The following is a 14,911-nucleotide window of genomic DNA, read 5'->3' as shown; positions in this document are numbered from 1 at the left end:
CTGAACAAAGGCAATGGAAAGACAGACCCATTAGTAACACCGTAACTTGAGATGGCAGCGAAAGAGGCAACTGCAAACGGGATAGAGAAGAGGACTGAGAGTGAGGAAAACCAGGAGAAGCATTATGGAAATCAAATGAAGAAAGGTCAACAAGTCAAATATTTTTAGAGGAGGTAAGATAAGGACAGAGAAGTGATGCCTAGATTTAGCCGTAAGGAAATCACCAGTAAGCTTTGGCAGGGGCAGTCTCAGAGGTATGATTTTGAGGCCAAACTAGGTCACAGTTGGCTGAGCAGAAGGTGCTGCTGGACTAGGAACCAGCTGGGGCAACGCAAGGATCCCACTTTCTCTTTGCCCTTTTAACAGGTAAGGGTCAGGATAGGTGTAGAGCTTGGGGACGGAGCGACCTGTGTCCCAATCTGGCGGAACAGGCAGCGGGCTGATCGCTAGGGGCCAATCCTTTCCTAGAGCTCTTGATTGACAGAGCCGCGCGCCAAAGACTGAGCTTGAACGGGAGGCCATGACTCACAAGGGGGCGGAATTCCAGGGCACTAACCCGGAACGGCTTGGGACTCAATTTCCATTGTGAGGAAGACCTAGGGCGGGCCCTCTGCCGGAATGGCAGTATCCTCCGGGCCAATGGACGAATCTCGTTAAACGAGCGGCAGCCGCACCAGCCAATGGTTTAGCGGCAGGAGGCGGGCGAAGTCAGTGGGCGGGGAATTAATGAAGCGTCTTTTTGCCACCCCACCCCCACACACCCCAGAGGCGAGCGTGGGGAGGTGCTGCCAGCGTCGTAGGTAAGCTGTTGCGTCGCGGAGGAGGCTGCTAGGGAAGTGGAGGCTCTGCGGCCGGTGGGTGCTAGCGTGGCAGCGTCAGGTAGCTGTCCCCCCGCTGCCGTCTCTGGACCTGGCCCTGCGGCGTAGCCGACTACGACGTTCAGGAGAAATACCAGTCGCAGCTGCCGCCTGACCTGGGAGGGTAGGGAGGGCCCAAGCCGCTGAAACAAGGCTGCGAAAGTTTTCTGGCCGCCCAGTCGGGACTCTAACTTAATTTGCGGAGCGGGGACTCTTCCAGGTTGCCCCACATCCTACCAGGTGCAGCCGTTGCTCTGTGGCCGAGTCATGGGCGCGCCCCCTACTCCTGGTTGGCCTTCCAGGAATTCAGCCTTCCTGGATTCTCCCAAGGGGCTGCTCCAAAGGAAGAGGTGGGGAGTGAGAGGTACTTTATTACATGTAACCGGCGACACTTAAGGAAACTTTAATCATTTACCTACCACAACTTATAGAGAAGAGCGTCCTATTCGGCAGGAAGGTGAATTTCCTCTAAGTGGCGACGGTAGGGTGCGGGGTTGGTGGGAGGTGGGGAGCACACTTCCAAGAGGATTGGGGTGGGGGTTGGGGGAAGTTTGTAGATTTTGTAATGTTTTTCTTCTTGAACAGCCTAATGAGTTTACCTAAAAAAAATTTTGGACCCAGAATTTACTGCCTGATTTGACTCAGACCTCTTACTTTTGTCTTATCATGCAGTATTTAGGAGCTTCATTCTCAAGTGTTAGTCCTTGAAAAAAATTGCCCAGGTATAATATGCCATTGGTGGTACACCATCTTCACAAGGATTACCTCAGTGAACTACTTATACCTATTTCCAACCAGGAAAGAATTATTGTGAAATGGGATTTCAGGAAAATGGCTGTTCTCTGTGATTGGGCATGGAAGAACTATGAATTTTTTAGAGGTTGCAACTACTAAATTCCCTTCTGTAAAGATAGGGAAGAAAAGCAATATGAAAGGGATAGTGTTTGACATCTAAAATGGCATCTTTTCATATTTTGTGAGGTGTTTAGCCCCAGGACCAAGAATACGTGCCTGGCACATAGTAGGAGTTTGATAAATGTTTGAGTAAATTATTGGGTAATGGGTGATGAAAATCTAAGCTGTTACGTGAGTACCAAAATGTAAAGGGGAAGAGAGAAAAAAGAAATTCCTGGAAACATAGCTTAGTTTATATTCATGAAAGCATAGCTACCAAATTTCAACTCAAGTTGGCTTTGATTTGGGTACTAACTAATCAGAAGATGTCAAAGATTTTCACACACTTAAGCCATGACTGACTGGAAATCTAAGATACATTTTGATGTCAATTTCAGTGAGGTAAAAAATGTGTGTTAAAGTGCATTTTGTTGAGAGTTCCCTGGTAGTCTAGTGGTTAGGGTCCCGCGCTTTTACTGCTGCGACCCAAGATTCCCTGGTCAGGGAACTTTGCAAGCCGTGCCTCCCGGCCAGACATTTAAAAAAATTAAAAAATAAATAAAGTGCATTTTGTCAATGAAATAGTTAATCAGTTTAGCATAGAACAGTCAGGGACAAAGGGATACCACTTTTGTAGGATGGCGATATGGAGTTACAAATTGTTGGGGGGTGGAAACAGGATATGCACATAACAGCAACTGCTGCCAAAATTTTAAGAGTGTATTGACTCAAGCATAGTTTTAAAAGGATTGTTATTTTTATCATTACAAAATTGATCTCAGATTCTAAGAGTAGCAAAATCTGATTATGGATTTCTGCCTAAATTAGGATTCTCTTGACAACTGCAATCATTGTTTATTATTATGCACTTGTATTTTGCATGTTATAGTTTGTATATTATTACAGTAACATTGCCCCCATATAAAAGGTATATTGCTTGAATTTCAAAAATATGTGAATTTTCACAGATATATTTGTCTCTTATAGTAAGTTTTCTAGCAAAGAATAAGTTCTTACAAGCCAACATTAAAGATTTGCTGACATTTGGCCCCAACCTAGCTATCCAACTTTGATTCCTGTTACTTCTGCCATTTATTACTGTCCCTCATTATTCTATTTGTTTTTTAAGACCCAAATCAAGTGCTAATTCCTTGTCACAACCTCCCTTGATCCCACCAAAGATTTCTCCTTCTGAACACCCAGGGTATTTTGTTAATAACTTCTCTTGTTGCACTTTTCTTACATTCACATTATTCATCGAGTAAAGAAATATTCACTTACTATGTCCAGACTATACTAGGAAATGGATAATAGCTGGTGTTTGTTAAGGGCTTATTATATCCTACGTATTATAAGCTTCTTGACTGGATTATCTCATTTAATCCTCAAAACATCGTGAGTATTATTCTATTATTTTTCCCATTTATAAATTAGGAAATAAGTTTAAAAGGTTAAGTAATTTGCTTAAGATCACAGAGCTTCTAAGTGGTGGAATTAATATATAAGCCTGGGTAGTCCGTATTCAAACTTGACATTTACAGTCTCCATTAAAATTTTTTCATGTAAATTTTATGCATATATGTTTTACTAAATTATAAATTATTTGTTAGAAATAATATATTCATCTTTGATCCCTTATTGCTCCTAATGTAAAGTAAGTGATTATAATATAGCCTGATAGTGGAATCATGTAGCAGGGACATTAGATTTAGATTAATGGGAACAGTGAAGGTGCTGAGGATGAATAGTCACTGGCCAGACAAAAGAGCAGAGACCATGGGAATTGGGAGCATGTGACAAAGGAATACATGTATGATAGTCCTAAGGTAGGGGTCATGAAAGCTAGAACTGGGCTGTCCAATACAGTAGCCAATAGGCATATATTGCTATTGAGCACTTGAAGTGTGGCTAGTCCAAAATACTCACTGGATTTTGAAGACTTAGAAAAAAAGAGTGTAAAATATCTCGATTGCTTTTTATATCGTTTAAATATTGAAGTAATAATATCTTGGTATATTAGTTTAAATAAAATATATCGTAATTAATTTTTACCTGTTTCTCTTTACTTTTTTTAATGTGGCTACTAGAGGATTTAAAATTATATATGTGACTCTCATTATATTTGTATGGGACAGCACTGATCTAGAATTTAGAGGAATTTCAGAATGACAAACTGTGTGTGCCCATACTGACGTGTATTGGAGAGGGTGGGTTGGGAAAGTATGTTTGGGGTTAGTATTGGAGGTGACAGATAAAATTGGCAAAGGTAGATATGAAGATATATAGGTAGGACTCAGGGTGTGTAATAGGGAGAGAGTAAGACTAGGGAGAGTGAATTTACCTCCGAAATGTGTACAAAACCTTTGAAAGGTATTAAGCACTCAATACATATTTGTTGAATGAAGCATTGTGTCTTAATCACTCAATCTTAATGGATGTTTCCAATGTATAGTCCTAGTTCAATCCTAATTCTAATAAAGATATGGGTAGCTGTCTAAAGACTTATAAGAAAGTTTGGTTCTCTAAAGAGAGCAGTCCATTTCTACTTAAGTCTAAATTGACTTAGCTTGTATTCCTTTGATGTATTTCCAACACATAGGAGTGTGAATTGGTTCTTACAATTAGACATATTCTTCTTCCACCTGACATGACTTTCTGCTGGGCATATTTTTCCGAAAAGAGTCCAGCTTTGTCTGTGTTGTAAGTCTTGTGGCAGATGAAGCCTTAATGATCTCTGAAGGGAAATTTCTTAGCAGCTACAACATTTGCACTCCATCTTGCCTCTCTGTACACATTTGAGCAAGTAGACTTTTAACACTGATTCTCTAGCGGGGTGCTTCTCAATCCTGGCTGCAAATGAGAATCACCTGGAGAAGATTTTTTTTAACTTTATTGAAGAATAATTGATAAATATAATTGTATATGTTTAAAGTATACAGCATGATGATCGATATACATAATACATTATGGAATGATTACCAAGATAGAGATAATTAACACATCCCTCATCTCACATAGTTAACTCTGTGTGTGTGTATGTGTTGAGAATGCTTAATATCTGCTAGAGCACTTTTTAAACTCCCAATGCCTAGCAGTATTTTAAGATTGTTTTAATTGCTCAGAGATAGGGACTGGTTATAAGTATTTTTTAAAAGCTTCCTAGGTGATTTTGATGTGCTGTAGATCTGTACTAATATATGCTATTGAGTTCTTGGAATGTGTTTAGTACAAAATGAGATGTGCTCTAACTGTAAAATATACACTGGATTCAAAGACTTCGTAGCAAAACAAGAATGGAAACTCCCTCATTAATCATTTTTACATCGACCATATATTGGAAAGATAATATATTGAATTTATGGGGTTAAATTATGTTAAAATTAATTCTACATTTTTTTGGTTTTGTTTCACTTTTGCTTTTCTGAGGCTACTAGAAGATTTTAAATTACATGTGTGGATCCCTATTTCTGTTGGTGTAGTCCAAGGACCAGCAACATCGGCATCATTTGGGAATCTGTCAGAAATGTAGAATCACTGGTCCCACTCCAGACCTACTGAATCAGAATCTCATTTTAATAAGCGCTCCAGATGATTCAAATACATAAGGTTTGAGAGACAACATCTTTAGAATTTTTTCAATTTCATAATTTTTCTTCATTTTTTGTTGATTATTTTTCATTGTAGAGGGTGGTAAGTTTTTACATTCATGATTCCCTCTTTGTCTCTTCATATGTCCTTTAGAATCATTCATATACATCTCATTTTTCTGTTTTCAATTTTCCTTTCATTTTTTTTTTCTTTCATTTTTTTATAATTTTACATCTCAGCATCTTCAACAGTCACTGCTTTTTAAATTAATGAATGGAATTAATATGCATTCATGTAATATGTGTAATATATAATGTGTTCATAAATACATATGTACTTTTATATTCATATATGATTTTCTGGAAAACATCTCAAGAAATTATTAATATCAGTTACACTGGTGGTGGAGAGAGATTTTCACTTAATTTTGTTCCTTTGTTTAGGTTCTCTAACCATATCTGTGCATTTTACTTTTTTTTTTTTTTTTTTAAGTCAACAGATTCGTGGGTATTGGGTTTATGGAACTTTAAAAAGTGTATTTTTCTGTAATAAAAATTCCTCATAAATATATTTTTAATATAATGTTAATCACCTCAAAGTAAAATGAAACAGATGTGCTCTAGGCAAACAAACAGTTATATGACTGAGACAAACGACTGTATACATGATCCCTAGAACTGGTGGTTGGTGGTGGACAGAGTGAGTGAACCTGTTGTAGAGCATAGCATATTCTGTCTATAAATGTTCCTAAGTTGAAAACTGAGCTTCTGTGAGTGTGTACACACACATAGACATATGTACACATTCCTTTTCTGGTTTTGTTGTCTTGCATTAACATAGTAAAATGTTGTGCTAAGCCATATTCATACTCTAATTGGGCATCATATTCTATTATGTAGCTGTAGTATAGTTTATTCATCCAATCCCTTACTGATGAATATTTATATTTTTACCATGCTTCTACCTTTTAAATATGATAGTGCTTTTTAAATGGTTCAAGAAGCTATTTAAATGGTCTGAAACATTCTGTATCTTTTGGAAGCAAAAAGTCATCCTTAATGCATTGTAAGTATTTAATTTGATATGGGATTTGATGTAACTTTAGCAATCTGTTCTATTTTTAAGGACATCTAACCTGATGATTTCATTTTTTAAATATGTCTTTGATAACCTCATCATTGGTTCATACTGCCTAAGTAGTAACATAGCCTATTTATTTAAAATTTCCTCTCAGAATTTTGTATAACTTGTTAACTGTTATGTTCTTTGGCATAGTTATAGGGTAAGTAGTTTATCTAAAGTCTTCAGTTAATCTCATAAACTGCTTCTTGCCTATATTGACTTGAGCTGCCTTTTCCTTAAACATATGCTTTGCCCATAGCAGTTTCAGTTTTGCTAGCTGACCTTACTTGAGTTATTTTCCATTTCATTTTCTGCTCTCTTTCCCATCCCTCAATCACCATCTTATTTTAAGTTGTATTTTTACCTCCTTCTGTTTGTTAGGCACAGTGTTATGTGTTCAGGATACTGCCTTTGGAGCAGGTGGGCTACCATCTTCCAGATCCTCATAGGGGTGGAGCAAATGGTAGAGGAAGGAGAAAGCCAAGTTTGACTGCAGTAATTCCTTGAAATATGCCACAACCGCAACATAGCTACTAAAAAGAAGTATATTTGGACTGGTTTAATAATGTGTAAATCAGTTTGCTTCAGTTCCTTTTTTGTGTTGCTTATAAATATAGTATTTCATGAGTATTCTTCAGTCGCCTCTAGAGAAAAGCAGAATACTTGCTCAGCCCAATTGATAACTTGAATTACATAAGGAATGTTAGGTCAGTGCTAATTAAATGTGATCCTCTAAAATTACAAGTCTTCGAGAATGTTCACTAAACTGTTGTGGGATCAGATGTTAAAAACATTCCATTTTCTTAATTTTTATTAGGTAATATTTGAAATATGCAAAAAATCATGTAGCTTTAAGTGTGCTAGTAAACTAACTCCCTGACCACTCAAAAGAAAAATGTTCTAGTTTGTAACATTTATCCATTTCTATGTTGTAAATACTGCCATCTTGGCCAGTTTCTAGTTCCCAATATGACATTACTGAATGTGGAGTTGGGAAGAGATGTGCACAGTGACCTTTGCCAGCTCACATCAGCAGGCTCCAATGTACCGCTAATGTTATAAAGCATAATGATAAAGACCCACAGACCTACCACTTGACCTACGAACTAGAACAATACCAATATTATTGTGGCCTTTCTGTTTCCTATGTCAAAATTATTTAAAGATTTGCCTTTCGTGCAATAATAGTGAACCTAATTTGCTAACTGTGTTCCAGGAACTATTCCATATTTTACTAAAACCTTTAATCCTTACAGTATCTCTATGAAGTAATATTATTTTACAAGTGGAATTGCACATAGGGAATTTAAATAAGGCCACACAGCTAGGAAGTGGCAGAGTCAGGATTCTAACCCAGGCAGTCTGACTGCAGAACGTGTGCTCATAACCATTACACTACACTACCTCTTTTGATGATATATTTTTTTAATAGATCTTTATTGGAGTATAATTGCTTCACAATACTGTGTTAGTTTCTGTTGTACAACAAAGTGAATCATCCATATGCATACATATGTCCCCATATCCCCTCCCTCTTGAGTCTCCCTCCCATCCTCCCTATCCCACCCCTCTAGGTCATCGCAAAGCACTGAGCTGATCTCCCTGTGCTATGCTGCCGCTTCCCACTAGCTAACTATTTTACATTCGGTAATGTATATATGTCGATGCTACTCTCACTTCACCCCAGCTTCCCCCTCCCGCCCCATGTCCTCAAGTCCATTCTCTATGTCTGCGTCTTTATTCCTGCCCTGCCACTAGGTTCATCAGTACTATTTTTTTTTTTTTTTTTTAGATTCCACAGATATGTGTTAGCATACGGTATTTGTTTTTCTCTTTCTGACTTACTTCACTCTATGACGGACTTTAGGTCCATCGACCTCACTACAAATAACTCAATTTCATTTCTTTTTATGGCTGAGTAATGCTATTGTATATATGTGCCACATCTTCTTTACCATTTATCTGTTGATGCACGCTTACGTTGCTTCCATGTCCTGGTTATTGTAAATAATGCTGCAGTGAACATTGTGGTACATGTCTCTTTTTGAATTATGGTTTTTGTATGAATATGTTTGCTTATATTCTAGTGACAAGAGGCTTATATTTGACTATAAAGGCAGGATTTGCCTAGGGCAAGATCAAAAGTGCTGCCACTGATTATACATTCTCATTTAGTGGATTTCAATTTTATTATTAAATGTCTCAAGAAATTTTGGAAGTCTGCTTTAGGCATAGTTTGCTGCAATCTTTTTTTGTTTTTGCATGCTTTGCCCTTTTTGTGGGTCTATGAAATTGACAATGATTTCTTGAGAATTTATTTTCTACTCTTTTGAACTTTTAGTTCTCTCTAGTCTCCATTTCAGCAGCAAGTAGCAGTTCAGGAGATGGTTATTCTACATCAGAGGTTAGAAACAGACGTAGTGGTGGGTATGTTTCTGGTGATGTTAATAGATACAAAGTCAGTTGAAAAAGATTACTGGAAACTTGAAAAGGAAAAAATGCATAAAAGTGTAGTGAAATCTTAATAAAAAATACCTTTTTATTAAAGTTTAGAAATAAGGGATTTGCATCCACTTTTAAGTCCTAGAGAGAAGAGGCTCAAACAGTGATAGAAAAGATTTGTGCATTTTCTGATTAAATTTAGTTAGCCTTACTCAGTTGCTGTATTTTTGCTTCAGTAGAAAATACTATTTATATTGTTAATTACCAGGGAAAATTTTTTCACTCTAATAAAAATTTTAAACTGGCAGATATTAAAGTTTTTAAGAGAAGAAACCATGGTAGAGTGAAACATAACTGGTTGAAACTTTGGAGAGTTTTTCTGCCTATATACAGAACTTTATCCAAACCTTCCACATAGATAAGGATCTGTTCTTTTTGAAAATTTTCTACTAAAAGGCATCTCAAAACTTACCTTAGCAACACATTTCTAAGATTTAGCTATCGCAAGCTGCTAATAAAGTGGAAGGAGACGTGGCCTAAGGGAGCCTGAATTTATATCGAAGTTCGGTCATTTAACTAGCCACGTAATGTGCAAGTTATTCAACTTGCCTGAATCTTGTCGTATAAATATAAATGCAAATGATGGTATCTCGCATTCAGTGCTGTGGTAGGGATTAAATGACAGGACATGGAACTTAATGGATATTTGGTATTTTTTTCTTTGTATTGGCAGGAAATGTGGACCTTAACAGCCTCATCCCACCCTCTCATTTTGCAAGCAAGGGAAAAAAATCAGCTCTGTAGCAGTGATCAGTATGTGAATTTGAAGTCATAAACCATGGTTTGTTTATATATCCCTTACTCTTTCTGAGCCCTTGTCCCCATTACATACTTTTAAAATCTCTTTTCCAAGGAAAAGACCCATTCAACATCTTTTCCAGTTTGCTAGTGTGCCTTCCCATAATGCAAAGGGGCTAGATAGCAGAAAAACTACATTTCCCAGCTATTGTATTGAGGATTTGGATGTGCTTTGGATTCCACCAAACAGATGCACTATTTATAAGACTCGAAATCAAAGTGTGTAAGAAAATCAGGTGTGTGAAGCATTTGTTTCACTGGTGTGGGTCACCCCATGGTTTTCAAACTTTAGCATGTATTAGAATCATCTGGAAGGCTTATTGAAACACACATTGCTGGATCTTGCCCCCAGAGTTCCTTATTCAAATGGTCTGGGGTGGGGCCTGAAAAGTTTACCTTTCTAGCAAGTTTCAGGTACACCCTCTTTCAGAGTCTAAATTTTTTTGCTTTTTGACATCCCAAACTAATGGTCATTTTGGCAGGTTGACTCATTTATTCATTCGAAAAGTTTATGGTATGCCTGCCATATGCCAGGATCTCTGCTAGACTCTGGGGACATGATGGTGAGTAGAAATGTTGTTGTCCTCATGAAACTTCTAGTGAAATGGGAAAGAGACTGTCTTAGTTGTATGTTAGCACAGGTGTAACATTTAGATGAAGAAAAGGAGTAATTTGACTTGTCAGCAAAGGCTTCACTGAGGAGCAGATGTCTAATCTGCAAGCTGAAAGATGAGGAGGAATTAAGTAGGCTAGGCAGGGAACAATCCATTTCCTACGCAGAGGGAACAGCGTGTGCAGAAGCCCTGAACAGGGAAAGGGATTGACAAGAATGGGTGACTGAAAGAAGGCCTTTGTAGTTAGAGTAGAAAGGATGAATTTGGGAGAGTAGAGTAGAAGTAGGGAGCAAGTCAAGAGTGAATACTAGCAATTAGTTAGGAACCATTACAGCAGCCTAGGTGAGAGAAAATGGTAGCTTGGACTGTGGTAATGCTGGCAGAGACAAAAATATAGTCAGTTTTGAGCCATATTTAGAGGTTTTTTGTTTTTGTTTTTTTAATTATATAGCTTATTGGGTTGAAGTACATTGCAGAAGTTGCAGGTTGATTGATTTTTACTTTTTTCTCTTTAGGAATCATCCATCCTGCCTGTGCTACTGGATGAATGGAAAACTGATTTAAACCAAGTACTAACAAGGAATTGTCCTTGATTTTTGTACTTCGTAGCAATTCCTCAGCATTTTTTTACATTTTCTCTTACTGTAAAAACTGCATTTAAGTTAGAAAATGAAGCAATTGAAAAGGAAAAGGAAAAGCAATTTCAGTGTACAAGAAACTCAGACCCTTTTGAAAGAAATTACAAAAAGGAAAGAAGTCATTTTTTCCAAGCAGCTCAATACAACAATTAATGTGATGAAGCGAATGGCTTGGGAGGAGATTGCACAGTGTGTGAATGCTGTAGGAGAAGGAGAACAGAGAACAGGGACAGAAGTGAAAAGGAGGTACCTTGACTGGCGAGCACTTATGAAGAGAAAGAGGATGAAGGCGAACATTAAGCTAGTTGGTTCGGGGTTTCCCCTTCCCACATCCGATTTAGATGACTCTCTCACTGAAGAGATAGATGAAAAGATTGGATTCCGAAATGATACAAATTTTGATTGGCAAAATGTGGCAGATTTCAGGGATGCAGGTGGATCCTTAACTGAGGTCAAAGTGGAAGAGGAAGAAAGAGATCCCCAGAGTCCTGAAGTAAGTATTAGCCTGTGTGAACCCTCTTTTTATTTCTCCATTTCTGATATGAAAGTTTATTATAGACCAGGAACAGTTAAGAAATTCCCAGATTTTCAAGCTAACTTAAAAATAGTACATAACAAAGTCATCCCATTTTTTTCCATCTTAATATCATCAATCTCTTTCTTCTCATCTAAATATACTTCTCTTAATTATATATATTAATGATGTCAGGTAATAGTAAAGATTTTTCAAAATTCAAAGTAAATGGTTTTGTGTGCTCAAACAATACAGAAAGCTTTTAAGAAATTCTTAGACAAAATTTTTTTTTTTTTTTTTTTTAAATAACATGTTTTAATGTTTTTTTTTTTAATTAATAGCTACTTTATTTATTTATTTATTTATTTAGCTGTGTTGGGTCTTTGTTTCGTGCAAGGGCTTTCTCTAGCTGTGGCAAGCGGGGGCCACTCTTCATCGTGGTGTGGGGGCCACTCTTCATCGCGGTGCGCGGGCCTCTCACTACCGCGGCCCCCCCCCGTTGCGGGGCACAGGCTCCAGACGCGCAGGCTCAGCAGCTGTGGCTCACGGGCCCAGTTGCTCCGCGGCACGTGAGATCCTCCCAGACCAGGGCACGAACCCGTTTCCCCTGCATTAGCAGGCAGATTCTCAACCACTGCGCCACCAGGGAAGCCCTCTTAGACAAATTAACAACCATGAAGTATAAATAAATACTGAGAACTACTTTTCTCTTTTAGTTTGAGATTGAAGAGGAAGAAGAAATGTTGTCATCAGTCATACCAGATTCCAGGAGGGAAAGTGAACTTCCTGATTTCCCCCACATTGATGAGTTTTTTACTCTGAATTCAACACCATCTAGGTCTGCATATGATGAGCCCCATTTGCTCGTAAACATAGAGAAACAGAAACTAGAATTGGAAAAACGACGGCTCGATATTGAGGCTGAAAGACTGCAGGTAGAGAAGGAACGCCTACAGATTGAGAAAGAGAGGCTGCGACAGTTAGACATGGAGCATGAGCGGCTTCAGCTGGAGAAGGAGCGGCTGCAGATTGAAAGAGAGAAGTTGAGGTTACAGATAGTCAACTCAGAGAAACCATCTTTGGAAAATGAACTTGGTCAAGGAGAAAAGTCCATATATCAACCACAGGATACAGAAACAGAGAAGTTAAAACTTGAGAGAGAACGCTTGCAACTGGAAAAAGATAGGCTGCAGTTTTTAAAATTTGAATCAGAGAAGCTGCAGATTGAAAAGGAGCGCTTACAAGTAGAGAAAGAGAGACTACGAATGCAGAAGGAAGGACACTTGCAGTGATTTATTTAGGTCTCCATTTATCAGTTGTTTGTAAACCATAGGCTTAGATAATATAAAAATGGTTGCAGGATTAGCTGTATTATTTTTTTTTCCTGTTTAATATTAGTGTTTTCAGTAGGAAAAAGATAGTTATTTGTGGGTAATTATATGCTTAAGTAGTATATTGTATAAAAACTATGTGCCCTTGCATAAACAGTATAGCAAAAACTATTGTGCTATGCTCTTTAAATTAGTAAAATTACATAGAGTCTTGTCTAATCTGTGCACTCAGAGTTTACAATTATGTCTGTAAAATTCTAGCTCAATAGTTCTCAACTGGGGGTGACTTTGGCTCCCAAAAGACATTTGGCAATGTCTGGAGACATTTTTGGTTGTCAAAACTGGGCAGTGGGGCACGCTGCTACTGGCATGTAGTAGGGAGAGGCCAGGGATGCCTACATCCTGCAATGCACAGGACAGCCCCCCACAAAAAAGAATGATCCAACCCAAAATGTCAACATTGCTGAGGTTGAGAAACCCTGTCCTAGCCTGACTGAGCACCTCTTCAGCTTTGTTTCAGTTTCAGAATATTAAAACCTCAGATATTTATGTGGGAGTTACTTAAATGGCCCAAAACTTTAACTATGAAACATTACTGTGTAGTATATTGAATATAGAAAGTAACGAAGATTATAGGTATTTTATTCATATGTTTCCATCTGTAAATAACGTGAGAGTCAGAAAACTGCAGGGAACATCAGAGATTGTCTAAAGGGGGTCACTTTGAAAAGCAGTTCATTCGTCTAGCTATTGATGCTTTAGAAACCACACACACTTTTTAAGCTTTAGTTAGTTACCCTTTCTTCTTTGATTCCATTGTCTTAGTTTAGACAAAAATTTTCATTTCAACCATGTACTGAAATCTTAATGTAAGTGGTTGAATCTAGTAAACATGTTACCAGTTTAAAAATGGTACCAGTAGTCAATGAGCTTGAACTCAGTAAGTGGTAATTTGATTTTTAAAATAGATAATAGCTATTTGGAACTGGGAGTTGGGGTGGGGGGAGAATGTCCTTGTATCCAATAGTAATGATGATGGTGATGAAATAATGATAGTAGCTGTGTGTTTTGAATTAGGAAATCACTTACTGCACACTGCCTGACCTAATCTGTAGAAAATTGAGAGTAGTATCTATTATTATTCCTGAATCTGAGGCTTAGAAGTCATACAGTGTGTAAATGGCTAATTTCGTATATCATGATGTATTTTGTCTTTGCCCCTCCCTGTGCAACAAAGTATGTATCTTTAGTCCCTTTGGTATTTATTCTGAGACCAAGGGCTTGCTTTAATCTGGTGATTTGCCTTCAATCCCCTGAAGGTACTTCTTCCACAATCCAGGTGATTCTAATGCACACTAAAGTTGAGAATCACTGCACGAGATCACTTTGTATTTTCCCATTTCCAGGGCTGATATGTAGCCTTAGTATATCTCTTCTATTGACAGGTACTACCTTGATTCTGCATTTGGTCCTTGTTAATTTAAGAATGTCTTGAAACCATATGTGACATTTGAATATGGGTATGTAAGGAAAAAATATACTTCTTCTTAGTTACCTTGACTTTGAAATAGTGTTATTTTTCTATAAGTGAAATAAATGCTTCTACCATAGAAATAAAATTTGCCTATACTAACTATGTGAACGTTTATCATTTCAAGTGATGCTATGAGGGTTGAGGTTGTCAAGCCTGGAAAAGAGCTTTATCATGGTGAGTTGGGGAAAGGGTCCTAAACATTTGTGTTAGACATTGTGCTATGTGCTTTTTCATACGTTATTTTATTTGTTTCTCAAAATAATCCTGAGCTAAGTCATGTTAGCCCTACTTTTTTTTTTTTTTTTAAACATCTTTATTGAAGTATAATTGCCTTACAATAGTGTGTTAGCTTCTGCTTTATAACAAAGTGAATCAGTTATACATATACAATATGTTCCCATTTCTCTTCCCTCTTGCATCTCCCTCCCTCCCACCCTCCCCATCCCACCCCTCTAGGTGGTCACAAAGCACCGAGCTGATCTCCCTGTGCTGTGCGGCTGCTTCCCACTAGTTATCTAT

The 14,911-nt window shown here is 37.8% G+C and overlaps 1 protein-coding gene across 4 annotated transcripts; it reads left to right on the top strand.

Annotated features, from left to right (window-relative positions):
• Positions 1–724: 724 nt before the first annotated feature.
• On the top strand, positions 725–14,491 carry MSANTD4 (Myb/SANT DNA binding domain containing 4 with coiled-coils). 4 transcript variants are annotated; one of them, XM_007192261.2, is made up of 5 exons: positions 728–800; positions 9,637–9,744; positions 10,244–10,324; positions 10,891–11,506; positions 12,244–14,491. In XM_007192261.2, exons 4-5 carry the CDS (start codon positions 11,045–11,047, stop codon positions 12,817–12,819), a joined length of 1,038 nt encoding a protein of 345 aa, XP_007192323.2. In that variant the 5' UTR covers positions 728–800; positions 9,637–9,744; positions 10,244–10,324; positions 10,891–11,044; the 3' UTR covers positions 12,820–14,491. The 4 variants fall into 4 exon arrangements, with proteins under 4 accessions (XP_007192327.2, XP_007192323.2, XP_057408917.1 ...); XM_057552934.1 differs by having other exon boundaries at positions 743–800; positions 9,637–9,716; XM_007192262.3 differs by lacking the exon at positions 728–800 and adding an exon at positions 5,231–5,357.
• The last annotated feature ends 420 nt before the right edge of the window (positions 14,492–14,911 follow it).

The sequence above is a fragment of the Balaenoptera acutorostrata genome, chromosome 9 (genome assembly GCF_949987535.1).
Source record: "Balaenoptera acutorostrata chromosome 9, mBalAcu1.1, whole genome shotgun sequence".
Taxonomy (NCBI): domain Eukaryota; kingdom Metazoa; phylum Chordata; class Mammalia; order Artiodactyla; family Balaenopteridae; genus Balaenoptera; species Balaenoptera acutorostrata.
This window is presented reverse-complemented; position numbering and strand designations above follow the sequence as displayed.

Excerpts from the sequence above, each read along its gene's own strand:
- MSANTD4 (XM_007192265.2), top strand. The coding sequence starts at position 11,045 with ATGAAGCAATTGAAAAGGAAAAGGAAAAGCAATTTCAGTGTACAAGAA. Across the intron at positions 11,507-12,243 it reads GAGATCCCCAGAGTCCTGAA|TTTGAGATTGAAGAGGAAGA; the intron begins GTAAGTATTAGC and ends TTTCTCTTTTAG.